The 14,352-nt window shown below is 33.8% G+C and overlaps 1 protein-coding gene across 1 annotated transcript; it reads right to left on the reverse strand.

Moving 5' to 3' along the window:
- Positions 1-877: 877 nt before the first annotated feature.
- On the reverse strand, positions 878-5,221 carry LOC140871341 (photosynthetic NDH subunit of lumenal location 5, chloroplastic). Its single transcript, XM_073273807.1, has 7 exons — positions 5,101-5,221; positions 4,794-4,985; positions 3,735-3,885; positions 3,570-3,658; positions 2,378-2,432; positions 2,201-2,286; positions 878-1,262 (listed from the first exon to the last, which is right to left on the reverse strand). The coding sequence occupies exons 1-7, from the start codon at positions 5,122-5,124 to the stop codon at positions 1,110-1,112; spliced, it is 750 nt and encodes a 249-aa protein (XP_073129908.1). The 5' UTR covers positions 5,125-5,221; the 3' UTR covers positions 878-1,109.
- Between the last annotated feature and the right edge of the window lie 9,131 nt (positions 5,222-14,352).

Raw genomic sequence — 14,352 nt, forward strand, 5'->3', positions numbered from 1 at the left:
TTGTAGTTTTATTTATAAATTCATTATAAAAATATATTTAAAGATATTTAAAGAATTTTTGAAATAATAAAAACCATGATTTTTGTAAGTTTATGATTTTTTTTTTTGAAATTGTAAGTTTATGATTATGTTATTTATTATAATGGGATTTTGTTTGAAGTGTTACATTTTAAACGAGAACAGTTTATTTCGTTTTATGATGATGATTTATGAGGACTATTGAATAAATTATATAAAAAATTGATAATAAACAATATAGGAGTTGTTTTGAAAATTTAATTAAATAACTGGATCTATAATTTTATTTGGTTTTTTTTTGTCAAAAAGAAAAGAAAAATCGACAAATGTAGTCTTATTATATTTTAAATAATTCGTTATAAAATATTATTTAAAATGACTTTATCAAATGAGTTGAAATAATAAATAACTAAGAAGCAGCTAGTTTAGTATTTCCCTGATTATTTTATTCATTTATCATTAGTAGTTTTTGTTTTTGTTTTTTTGAAAAATTGCATTTTTCAATATCATCATGGAAATTGTTGTTGATTATTATATTACTTGAGCTAATTTTCATAATCGATAATACAAATTTATTTGATAATTAATTACTAGGAGTCAGTAATCAGTAATCACACCACCGAATATAAGTACATAAAAAAATTAGGTTTCTTATATAGACAAATCATAAGGACGTGTCTCGCACGTGTCATTTACTATTATCACAAGTTAAGCTATGTTTCACATGTCAAAGATAAAGACCATTTGAGCACAATAGTGGTAGGTTCGCCACTCATTTTATTATGAGATTATTGTCAACAGATTCAAATTCTTGCATTATGATTTGAGTTTCATAATGAATTCAATCACTCACTCACTCTTAGAGCGAAACAATTCAAGACAAAATCATCATAACAATAACAGTTGAACATGCAGGCTACACAACTAACCAGGGGTGCAACGTGAAAATTGATACAAAAGAGATACCCAAACTAGTCATTAGACAGCCTCGACGAATGCCGGTCCTCTCTATATCAGGAACCTGACCTCAAACGTTAAAATGGTAAATATCGATAACCTGCTGAGATGAGATGTAATGGTTTTTATCATTTTCAAGCCACGGGAAGTTCTCCACAGTCGCTTATAATGACCCTCTTTTTAGGACGATCACCTCTGTCGGTTTCTTGTGATTCAATCAACTTCACAATATCCATTCCCTCCAAAACTTGTCCAAACACAACATGCCTTTCATCCAGCCAAGGTGTCTGTTTCAACCAACATAAAACAATTCAAAAGATATGGCATAAACTCGTAGTTTTAAGAAAAACAACACTTTTTCCACCAAATAAGTTTAATATCCACATTAATCTTCTTTCTGTGACAGGAAATTGGGGCAGGTAGGAACTTGTGGTTGCACAACACGCTAAGCTTCTGAAAAAGATGCACAGTTGAAGGCAAACGAACAGATACTTTGTGTTTCAACAGGCAAAGAAAAACCAGACGTATTATGAAGAAGGGAGTTACAATGTTTGTTTTTCATGGTCGATCCTTAACTCTAATACGATTCGAATTTGTAACACACAAGCACTTCAACGAGTGAGTCTTTATTCCAGAAATTTGGAAGAAAAAGAGGCAAAGAAAAACCAGGGACCAAATTTACAAGAAAGAAGTTTCAATTTTTGTTTTCCATGGACCAATCCCTAACTCTGATACGATCCGGATTTGTAGCGCATAAATATTCTACAAGTGTTCACTCCAGAAATTCGGAAGAGCAGAGAAGAGCCAGAGGAGAGGAAAATGAACATTCACATCTCTTCATCGACATGGATTGCAAAAATGATGAACAGGAATTCCAATGACTCAACATGTAATAAAAATCCTGATTGCTTTCAATGACACTAATGATATAACCGATGAGTGGATAATATCACCCCAGTCCTTCATTTGAAACAACATAGTTTGAGGTCAAACCAGTGTCTTTGGATGTGCACATAAACTTGAGGATACTCATAATCTTGGATTTTGAGGTTAGCTCTATTATAAAAGAGTGGCCAAAGTTAATCAGAAAAGTTGGATCTAGTAAAATTTTGATTGCTAAAAAAAGGTTTTGCCAAAACTTTAATTGTATTCAAGGCTTTCGCACAATCGCACCACACTTTAATTTTATGCTCTGCACAAAAGGTTTTATCACGCTGCTACATACCTTGACAGTGCAAATGAAGAATTGACTTCCGTTGGTATTGGGACCAGCATTTGCCATGCTAACAACTCCAGGTCCAGTGTGAACCACTGCAAATATTATGGCATTTTTCTTGTATTTCAGGCATAGTAATGATAACTGATCAAGATAAAAGAATAATGAAGAGAAAAGAAGACTCACATTTGAAGTTTTCGTCTTTAAATGTGCGACCATATATGCTTTTGCCACCAGTACCCTGAAAACAGAGATACACATATATTGATGGAATCAGTTCAGATACTTTAAATTTTCTAAAAGAACAAAAGAAAATGATGTGCCCCATGACAAACAGCAAACTAAAGTCTACTTATGGTCTAAGTAACGGGGACCAAAAAAAAAAGCAGATTAAGAAGTGCCAGATCGTTAACACCTTCATTAGAATCAATATTATACAAGAGTTAAATGTCCAGAAATTAACATCAATTTGAAGGTGTCCGTTGAGCTTTATAAAATGAATCGAATGAAACAAATGTGAACCACACAGTTTGGGTACGATCTCATGATCTAACTTGAACTGTCTTCGATATCAACATTTCCTTCACAAATTATTCATAATGGGAATTTGGTGCCACTAACGAAATCTTTCAATGACTCCATTATCATAGTCCAAACGATACTAAACTTTCATCCCCTAGTAACCATTTTGTACATAAAAAAGGGAAAAAAACTGAACAAGGGAAATGAGAAGGGAAACAAAATGAGAGAGAGAGAGAGAGAGAGAGAGAGAGAGAGAGAGAGAGAGAGAGAGAGAGAGAGAGAGAGAAGGTTGCAAGAATGGTATGCAAAACAAGACAGAAGAGATCACAAGTTAAGTGATAGGCATATAGATTGGAAAAAAAGAGAAAAGTAATGATACAATGGAATGTTTGTTAGATAAGCTTAAAGAGAGACACAGTCAGTAGTGACTACATGATTTACTCTCATCAGAGCTGATAGAATATAGCTGAATGATGCACATGCAGCCAAAAACTAGTAAATAACTTTAAGCAAGTAACTAGAAGCGAACAACAAGATTTTTTTCCGGAGACCAATAAACAAGAAGATTTCATCATCTGGAATTCCAGTTATGTCAAAATCGGAGTCAAAAGAAGCGCATGACAACACCAACATTACACATATATTCTTATAAAGTAAATGCAATAAACACATAAATTTCCTCATCTTCCAACTCGAGGAGATCTTAGACATCACATCAAGTGTTTTCCGTGATTAGCATATTTGAATTTTGAATTTCTAAGCAAGGGTTTGAGTGCTAATAGCAGACGATATGCATAACAGGACCTTACCAATAAATATCAATCTTAAACTATGATTGCTAAGAGTAGTAGCTTACATTTCCTTTGTCAAAATCACCTCCTTGAATCATGAAATCCTTGATAACACGGTGGAAAGTTGAGTCTTTGAAGCCAAATCCCTTCTCCCCTGTTCCAAATTATGTTAACAAAAATTTGTAAATGTTTATCTCTAACGTAATCATGAGAAGATTGAGTATAACCACCTGTGCATAGAGCACGGAAATTTTCAGCGGTTTGAGGAACATCATTACCGTACAAACCAATCACAATTTTTCCTACAAACTTCCCCACTGGGTTCCCAATGCTTATATCAAAATACACCTTGCTGGTCACCTTTGACTGCAATGCAGTTTCCTGTGCAAAGTGCAAATCAGCAAAGCGTAAATTGAAATGCATGGAAAATTTATTTTGGACGAGAAGAGAAGGTGAAAGAAATTATTTTAAAGTTTTAAGGTTCCATAGTTGCTCAATTAAGTAGCCATTATAACCCCCCAATGATAATTCCTTTGAATGAAAAACATTCATTCAACTACCAAAAAAGAAGGTTACTTCTACACAAAAATAAAAAGAAATTCATTCGATCACCTCCAACAACGTTTACTTCTTGAAAACAGATGCGTAAACAAATCTATTACCGAAAATGCAAATAGTTTCAACACTACAAATGAAATGACATGTTTCTAACTAATGAACTGAGGTGAAACCAATATCTTCTCAAAAGTCAGAATCAACTATCAAGTAAAAGTTTAAACTATTTCTAGCAAATCACAATTAAACACCAGCAGATAAATTTTTGCACTCTATTTTAAATTCGTGTTGAAGGAGAAAGTTTAAATAAGAAGCTAGACTACTAGTGGAGATGAATTCATCATCAATGTATTCATTTCCTATGTCGTTTCACAGATAATAAGCATAACCAAAAAAGTTCAACACAAGTAAATAAATGCATTACTGGCACTCTTGAATGGCATATGTGCAGATATAACTTATAAGTTTCTAAATAAAATGCATTTTTCCAACTTTAGTTTCTTAAAATGTCTCTAATATCCAAACACAAACGGTTCAATAGTCAAAATCAGTGGTCAAATAATCTCAAAATGTAATTCATGCTAACAAAAGTCACTTTTTTAAACCATCAAAAAGTCCATCCAAAGAAACATAATCCAGGGATAAACCGATGAATCCACCAATATCCGAAGGAACAATTAAGAAGCCAAAACTCTAATACAGTTACACATCAATGAAGAGAGCAAAAGACGTACCTCAGCCTTGGCCCGAACCGATAACGAAGTAAATACAGCTCTCTGGACCGGGCGGTTTTGAAACGACGAAGAAAGGCTCAAAGAACCGTCGAAAATGCTCGAAGAAGAAAACGAAGACAATGCAGCTGAATTCCGAAGCACTGCTTTTGGCGATGAGACACTTCGCGGCGCTGAAACCGAGCTAATGGTAGACTGAAATGAAATCCAATCCAAAAAATCAAAAGCAAAAATAGAATACAAAGAACATAATTAATTAATAATAATAATAATAAAATGGAAAAAATAAGATTCAGAATAGTAAAGTTACCAGAGATGAACAGTAAGCCGCCATTGTTGGGGTGGAGGGTTTGTGTGTATAAAGTAGTATCTGTATTTTAGGGAAAGCAAGCAGGAAACGTGATGATAAGAGACGGAGATGACGAGAATAATAAAACACGGGATAACCACAAAACTCTCTGATACATGTGTTTGAATACCAAAAAAATAAAATTTGGAATTGAATTTGAAATTAAAATTGAAATTCATGGAATTCAAATTACATTTTGATGATTGGAAAAAAAATTAAAATATATATTGAAATTTGTTAGCATAAATTTTAGGAAAGTGATATTTTTTTTAAAAAAATGTTTGAAAAACTTAAATTTATAACTAAAGTTTATAAATTTATTATTAGAAATAATTTTATTATTTTTATAAACCAAATCTCATGAAATCCCATGAAACCAATTTTGTAATGATTTCACTTAATTAAATGAAATAACATGAAATCTCATCAAATGTCAATCTTGTTTTAAAATTTCATTTTGCCAAACATTAAAACAGTAAAACAATATTTGCAAATTCAAATCTCCTTCAAATCATGTAACACCAAACACACTTACATTTTACTTTTATACACTGTCGTGTTGTTATTAAAAAAATAAATAAAAAAATATTGCATCACTTTTTTTCTTTTTCTTTTTTTTTAAAGGAAAAACATTACTATAAATTAGAAGCAATTACAACAAAAATAAAGGAAGACAAAGAAACAACTTGACCTTCCCGACACTCTTCAGCCAAGAGTCTACAATCATCCAAGATCAAGCCTAAACTAGAAAAATCAAAAGAAGGATTTTTCAACACATCAACAATAACAAGAGCATCCGACTCTAACAATATGTTAACAAACTGAAGTTCCTTGAGCCAACTCAAAACCTCTCGAATGCTTAGGGCTTCAGCCAATCCCGAGTCAAAAGATCCCTATCACCAAATAATTCATCCAACAAGTCCATATCCCAATAACCATCATCAGATAAGCGTAAAGAATTCACAGTAACGTGTTGCAACTCTGCAGGTCCTTCAGAAACAATAAAAGTATTTTCCCTATCTGGCAGCCAAGGATCACTCCAAATATGTGTATGATTGCCCGAAACAAATCTTAATCTAGCCCCCTCTTGATCAAATCTTGAGTAGACAATATACTTCACCAAATAAAACTCGGATTGACCCCAATTTTCGCCTCAAGGAACGAAGTATATGGATAATATCGCGCTTTGAGCAACTGACAAACCAAAGATATTGGTTGAGTCATAAGTTTTCAACCTTGCTTAGCCAAGAGAGCTAAGTTATAATGATGTAAGTTACGAAAGCCTAGTCCCCCTTCTGCCTTGTATGTGTAAGCTTATCCCATCGAAGCCATTTTAAGCTGCCCCTACTATGACCATCTTTCCCCACCAAAAAGAGTTCATCATACGCTCCAGTTCCTTACATAACATCAAAGGAATCAAGAAAACACTCATAGCATAAACTAGTAATGCTTGGACCACCACTTTGAGAAGAATCTCTATCTCTGCTCTAGATAAAATCTTATTTCGCCTACCATGTAGCCAATTGCACATTTTTTCTCGAATAAAAGAGAAAACTTCTGATTTTTTCCGACCAATAAGGGAGGGAAGACCAAGGTAAGGGCCCTGGTTCGAAGTGTAATTCATACTCAGGGAAGTACTTATAACATGTTTCATTTCATTCGGTACATTAGAACTAAATGATATAGACGATTTTGAATAATTCACCTTTTGACCTGAAGCCATCTCATACTGTCTTAGGCAGTCCTTAATATGAGAAGTTTCCATCTCTGATGCTCTGAAGAAAAAGTAGTTGTCATCAGCAAAGAAGAGGTGTGAGATAGAGGGTGCAGCCCGAGCAACTTTAACCCCATGGATACGCCCTTGCCTAGCACCAGCTTGCAATAAATTAGAGAGCCCATCAGCACAAATTAAATAAGAAAAAGATAGGGCGATAACGGATTGCCCTGCCTAATGCCACATTGAGGGATGATCTGTCTAATATCATGACTACCATGAACCACTGTATATCTCATGGTAGAGACGCACATCATAACAAAATTAAACCACTGCCTGTTGAAGCCTAACTTGGTCATCATATTTCTTAAAAATAACCATTCAACTCGATCGCAGGCTTTGGACATGCCAAGTTTCAAGGTTGCCTCCCCCTTTTTTTCGGGTTAGTCTATGCTACACAGGAAGTGTTTCTCCCCTATTTCAATACCATTAGATCACGTGGGACCCATATATTTTTATGAAAATTGACATATGTCTTAATGATCCAATGGTAAATATTTGACCACATCATGGTGGGAGAAATACTCCAGGTGTAGCATAGAATAATCCTTTTTTCCTTGCCTTTTCCTTTTCAAGTAATGATCGATTTCAAATGCTATAATCACATTATCGATTCCATGTAGGGATGGCAACGGGGCGGGTTCGGGGCGAGTTTGGGCAAACCCGAGATCCGCCCCGCCTTCCCGTAGACCTGCCCTGCCCCGTGGACCCGACGGGTCCAATCCGGGTTAGACCCGTTGGACCCGCCAAATTAATTATAATTTAAATTATGATAAATAAAATTTTAAATAAGTTAAAAAATTAACAAATCATTATTAAATTTATTTTCAAATTTATATTAATAATATTTAAGATAAAAAAATGTTTTTACAAGTTAAAATATATCATTTTTAATTTAAATAATAATTAATAACTAAGGAAAAATCATAATAATATATTTTCATATTAAAAATATCATAATATATTAAAATTATTTAAATTCAAAAATATTATAAACTCAAATTAGGGACAAAGTATTGATTATGTAATATAAATAATATAATTATGTATTGTTAATATATGTATATAATTTATATTTATATTTAATATATATATTTTTTTGGCGGGGCGGGTCCGGCCAAACCCGGGACCCGTCCAGGACCCGCATCTGGACCCGCTTGGCCGGGTCTAAACCCGCTCCGCCGGGCTGGGTTCAATGCGGGATCGGGTTTAGACATAACCCATTGTCATCCCTAATTCCATGCTCCATTTTTCGCATTGAGTTCACATATGACATATTACATATATATCTTGTTTCTCAGATATTTTCAACCTGCCTTTACAGACACTACCCCAATGAAGTATTCGAGGATGAGGATTTATCAATATTTGTGGGGTCCATTGAAAAAATAGTATGACTCACATGTTTTGATAGATCTCCACCCTTGAATCTGCATTGAGGCAATGTCTGTACAAATAAAATCTCACAATCTCACTTACCCTTGTAATTTCTCTGTCGTGAGTTGTTCCATCTGGCTATTATCGAATATAACTAGAATTTATAATGTTTTATATTGTGTGAGTTACCTCGAATGAAGATATATGTTAGGACCATGTGTTGAGTACATCCATGCATGCTCTTATTATTGGATGAGCTAAATATATAATCAAGGGCGAAGCAAAAGTTTTTGGTGGATGAGCTAAATAATCAAGGGCGGAGCAAAAGTTTTTCACCTAGGCTGGACCTGGTGGCAAAAATTTTTTTAATTTTTTTATATATTAATATATATTAAATTTGAGTATAATTTATTAATAGCCCGGGTGTAAGGCCCTGAAAGATTAAGTTCTTAATTATGTAATTGATATTTAAATTCCGAATTTGGAAAAATATCAATTGGATAATTTATGAAAATTAGAGATTTAATTTTCGAGCTGGAAATATTTAATTTGAGAATTTATGGATTTTGAGATTTAAATTTCGGGATTCTTAAATTAAAATATGAAAATATTTGAATTGAATATGTATGGAATTTAAAAATTAAATTACGAGTTCCAAGAATGAAAGAAGATTTAATTCGACGGTGAAATCCGAGCAGGGATCAATTTGCAAATATAGAGAAGTTCAAGGACTAAAATGCGATAAAGTCTGAAATTATTTAATTTTAATTCGAGAATATTTAATTTGAGAATATTTCGAGTTTTGACTTAAATTCTTATATTCTTAAATTATGTAGGATTGAAATTGAATTAAATCGCTTGTCCGGGGACTAGTTTGCAAATGGCCAAAGTTGAGGGACCAAAGTGCAATTTCCTTGCAAGTGGGCTTAAAAACGTGTAAGCTGGATAATTTCACTCAGCTTTTCAGATCAAATTCAGAAGCAAGTCGAGAGAAAGGAAAAGAGAAGGGTTGAAGCCATTTTCAACTTTCAAACCTTGATATCTTGTGATCCGGTTATCCGATTTCAATTCCGAAAATAGCGCTACGAACCTTGCAACGAGAGTTTCGATTAGAAATTTGTAAAGAAGCAATTCGGACTCAAGACTTTAGCTTTTGGAAATGGAATCAAATAGCTCAAGGTTGGAGTCATGTCACTTGAAGATGGATTAGTGAACTTGAGCTGAATTGTGAATTGAGTTTGTTGTGTTGATTGTCCAGATTTGGAACATCGCAAACACGACTGACAGGTATAAGAAGACATCAAGAGTCAGGAATTTGATACTCGAGAATGATGATTCTTGAGTTGTCCCGCTAAATCACATACTTGACTATTATTTGTTCTTGAGTTAGAACTTGATGATGTTATTGTCGATCCATCACAGGTAGTGGATCTTTGAGTTTGAGTCGATATGATTATGATATGATATTATATTGAATTGATTTTATGCCAAGATCTGAGGCGATCTTATTTTCTAGTCTGAGACGACTACGATAGATGGATATCCATGTCAAGATCGGATACGAATCTTGATGGCAATGAGTTGAGATGAATCAATTCTTGAGAGCGCGCTATATAAATCGTTTGATTTGAAGTTTTGATTTGAAGTCTTGATTGATATGTGTTGAATTGATATATGCGTTATATTACTCTATATTTGAATTGAAATGGATAGAGTTATCATGTTTATATTTGAACGCATGTATATGTCTTGTATACTGGGAATTATATTCTCACCGGAGTTTATCCGGATGTTGTCTTGTTTTGTATGTGTGCATGACAACAGGTAGGGCAAGAGCTAGTCAAAGACGACATTGACAGCTTGGGAGAGAGTTTAGCACGTGAGAACTCGGGTTTTAGTTGTATTGTCTAGAAACATCGAACATGTTAGAAATATGTTGATTTGAAGTACACTTATACAACCTGATGTAGTTGTGTATTTTATCGCTTTCTAAATGATCCGTTTGATGTAATAAATGCATGCTTGTATGCTTGAGACTTCATATATGTCCATATGCATGTTTCAGATTTTATAAACCATGATTTGAGTTGGTTTTTGAATGATTTGGATTGAAGGTTCGAAGTTTGACAACAAATGAATTATGCAGAATTTCGAACAGGACACGCACGCTCGATCGCGTGAACTCTGTTGTGAAAAATACTCGCAAGCGTACGAGTGTCAAGTTTTAATATAGTGATAAAATCAAGTATTGATCCCACAGAGAGTAAAATGAAAATATCTAGTACTTGTAATTAAAATAGTCCTAATTTTATTTAGAAAATTAATGATCAGAAGGTTTGCAATAATATAAAATAATCAGGATGTTTTTGATAGCACGCACACGACTTTCAGAAATAATCAATCAGAGAAAAATTGTCTAGAGGTTTAGATTTCATCTGGTTTCAACAACAATCAATCCTAATTAATTAATCTTCATGAATTTCAATCAATTAATAGCCAATAATAATTAAGTGTATTATTCTCTCTCCCGAGTGCCGAATAAACTATATCAACTACAATTCAATTCCAATATCCCTATTAAGAATCTACTTGTAGTGATCAATTCAAAACAATGTTCTTTTTAAAAGCTCTGTTAAAATTATACACTCTCCCGAGTTATATAAATAATTAACAGTGTATTTTCTAATGGTTCTATTCAAAATCTCCTCTCCCGAGTGCCAGATTTCAAATAAATATAACAAATCAATTATTGATCAGATAATTGAAAAGACAATCAATTCTAGAAAAAACAATTAATCTAAAAGAAACTCAATTCAATAAAATCAACAATTCATGAAAGTGTCTACACCAGGTTCCATCCGACCTCTAGACTCTAAAAAATTAGTTCATAATAAAATTCTGAATAAAACAAATCATGTTCAGAAAATTCAACATCAAATCAGAATTTAATAAATAAAATAAAGAAAACAAATCCGTCAATGTGATGTCGTGTCTGGTCTATCGATCTCCGTCTTCGTTTTTCAGTTAAAGCTCCAGATTCTCCAGAAAATTCACCACGATCAATTCCTGATTTTCTCTGATATGCGTGCGATTGTGTTGTGTATTGTGGCGGCTCCCTTCTTGTCTGATACGAAATCCCCTTTTATATCGTTACAATAAAAGCCCAGCAAAAGCCCAAAATTTCCTTTTCGATAATTAAAAGTCCACGCTGAAATCTCGACGGGCGGCCGCTCTAAATATCCAGGCGGGTGCGCATAACATTCTGTCAAAATTCTCTCGCCTTCACTAAACTTAGCGCGATAGCTCTCTTCCTCCTCTTTATTAGCGCTAAAAGTAAGTGCTAACATTTAGCCCAACAAGAAAACCCATTAAAGTTTCTTCTTTTCCTGTTCTTTTATTTTTCCTTTTTATTTTCTTTTCTCTTCTAAATTCTTATTTTCTTCTTCTTTTCCACAACAGTTCAATAATTCTCTGCAACCACAAAAACAACAAAACACCCACATAAATCTGCTCGAAACCAACAATTAACAATTAAAATAATATATAAATTAAGTGTATAAAATACACTTATCTAACTCGCAGGATCGAGCGCATCATGTGATTTTCTCAAACATAGAATTTGATTTTGAGGCCCGCTCGATCGGATGAGTTCGTGGGATCGAGCGCGGACAAATATTTTCCAGACCCGAGAGCTGATGATTTAAGCTCACTCGATCGGGTGAGTTTACCTGATTGAGCGAGGTGCTGACATTTTTTTAAAAAAAAATTTAAGCTCTTGGTTTAAAGATTCTTTTATTGTTTGATTATTGTTCATTAATCCTTAAATGATTTGAGCCTTTATTAATTAATCATTTTTAGTGATTAATTGCCCCCAAGATTTGATTAGCAACCCGAGGTCCTCACAACAGGTGGTATCAGAGCGAGAAAATTCTGGACTAAGATAGAAGAATAGTGAGTGGGGTAGATTGAGTTTTCTTCCTTGCTTATTTGTATAATAGCATGAGATGATTGAATTACATGTTGAATTACATGCTTTAATTGCTAATATGAGACATGCTTTCGTATTATGAACTTATCACATGATACTGTGTTGTACTTGAAAAACATGTTTTAATATTGAATATCACATGCTACCTGAAAATCTGAAGTGATTGGAAGCAGGTGTACTTGAATTCTTTGACCTTACATGCTTACCTGAATCTCTGAATCGAGTGGAAGAATATGTATTTGTCTTCAGACATTAGAACCGAGTCTTGATCAGAGGTAAGATGATGAAAAAAGGACTATGAGGTTGATCACAATATCGAGTTGATACATTTGATAAATTTGCTATATGAGAAGAAATCAAATATGATTTTGAACTACGGAAATCACTGCATTGAATTGCATTGTAGGAGTTAGTGGAATTGAGAAATGACATTTAACTTCTATTGATTTGATCCGTTAGCTGAACAATCTTGAGAACAGATATTGTAAGGCCCGGGATTATTTAATTTTAATCCGAGAATATTTAATTTGGGAATATTTAGATTTTAAAATTAAATTCTAATATTCTTAAATGAATAAGGATTGAAATTGAATTAAATCGCTTTTCCGAGGACTGAATTGCAAATAACCAAAACTTCAGGGACTAAACTGCAAATATGCTTATATTTATCTCCTTTTCATGTGTATAATCAGAAGAAAGAAAGGAAAAGGCAGAGAACTTTATCTCAACCTTTTGGACGCCATTTTCAGATTTTCATTCCGCAAAAGCTTCGATATCTTGCGATCCGGTAGTCAGAAATTCGAAAGAAATATATATCTGTGATCACTGCTCCGAGATCTTCATTTTGGTACAAGTTTCATTCACTTTTCTCAGATTTTATTTTCATGCTGACGATGGAAATTCATGATTTTAAGATATATGTGTATATGAGCTGTACCGATTGTATATTCGCAGACGGTTCGAAAAAAGACTGTCGTTCGGATTTTATACGATTTTAGCAAGCAAAATTCGAACCCTATCCTATCTGATTATGATGATTTTGATGGTATTGAGATGATATTATGAGTTATCTTGCTTGTTGGATTGCTTGTGATATTGTTTGGATTGCCGGTTTTTAGCCGTTATGCCGTCGATTCGAAAAATGTCAAGACTTTGATAGTATTGATTGAAAGAAGCAAGGTTTGAGTTGCATCTGATCTTGTTAGTTATTCGATATGTTATTTCTCAGCTTTATATCGAAGTTGCCGAACTCGAGATCTCCGATTCGAATCGAGAAGGATTTGAAGCAAGGTTTGCTAGCATTTGCACTTGAGATTGAGTTGAGAAGTTGAGCAGCCTTTTGATATGAATTCTCATTGATGTCATTGCAGATTTGAAGTACTTTCAGACGTGTCATTGAAAGGTATAAATGACAGCTAATCCAGATGAGATAAAACGCTCGAAATAGCTATTTTTTCGAGTATTCCCTTGTTAATCACATACTTAGTTATTTATGTGTTTTTATGTGATTAGATGTTTTGATTGCTTTGCTTGCTTATTTGATTAAGTTTTCAAGGTGTTTTATAGCATTTAATGCATACAGAACATGTTTCATTCATCTTGAACTCCAGCCTGAAAAGCACAGAGGGTTGAAAGGCCTAGAGTGCATATGACATTTGGAGGGCTGTAGTTAAGTGGCACGGATTGTAGACTTACTTCCAAAGCCAGAAGACTCACTATAGTTGCACCAAAGTCAGAGGAAATAAAGTATTTGACATCACCTCGATTGGGTGAGTTGGTGTTTGTTGAAGATTTTATTTTCTCGGGATCCCAAGAACTTATATTCGATTGATATCAGCTTGATAGCCTCTTTTGACATATGCATTGCATTTACGTTTATTATACCGCGCTTTATGTTGTTTATACTGGGATTTTATTCTCACCGGAGGTATCCAGCTATTGCTTTATTTTGTATGTGTGCATGGAAATAGGTGGGGCAGGAGCTGGTCAGAAACGACAAGAATAGCTCGAGAGAGAGAGATTAGCAAGTGGTGATTTCGGGTATAAGAAGTAGAGTTGATGTCAAACTTGTATC

The sequence above is a fragment of the Henckelia pumila genome, unplaced genomic scaffold (assembly GCF_033568475.1).
Source record: "Henckelia pumila isolate YLH828 unplaced genomic scaffold, ASM3356847v2 CTG_461:::fragment_3, whole genome shotgun sequence".
Lineage (NCBI taxonomy): Eukaryota > Viridiplantae > Streptophyta > Magnoliopsida > Lamiales > Gesneriaceae > Henckelia > Henckelia pumila.

Bases quoted from the DNA above. Each gene is read 5' to 3' on its own strand.
- LOC140871341 (XM_073273807.1), bottom strand. From the start codon at position 5,124: ATGGCGGCTTACTGTTCATCTCTG. The intron at 4,986-5,100 runs GTAACTTTACTA...ATTTCATTTCAG, and splicing joins CGGCTTACTGTTCATCTCTG to TCTACCATTAGCTCGGTTTC. The intron at 3,659-3,734 runs GTGGTTATACTC...AATTTGGAACAG, and splicing joins TTTCCGTGCTCTATGCACAG to GGGAGAAGGGATTTGGCTTC.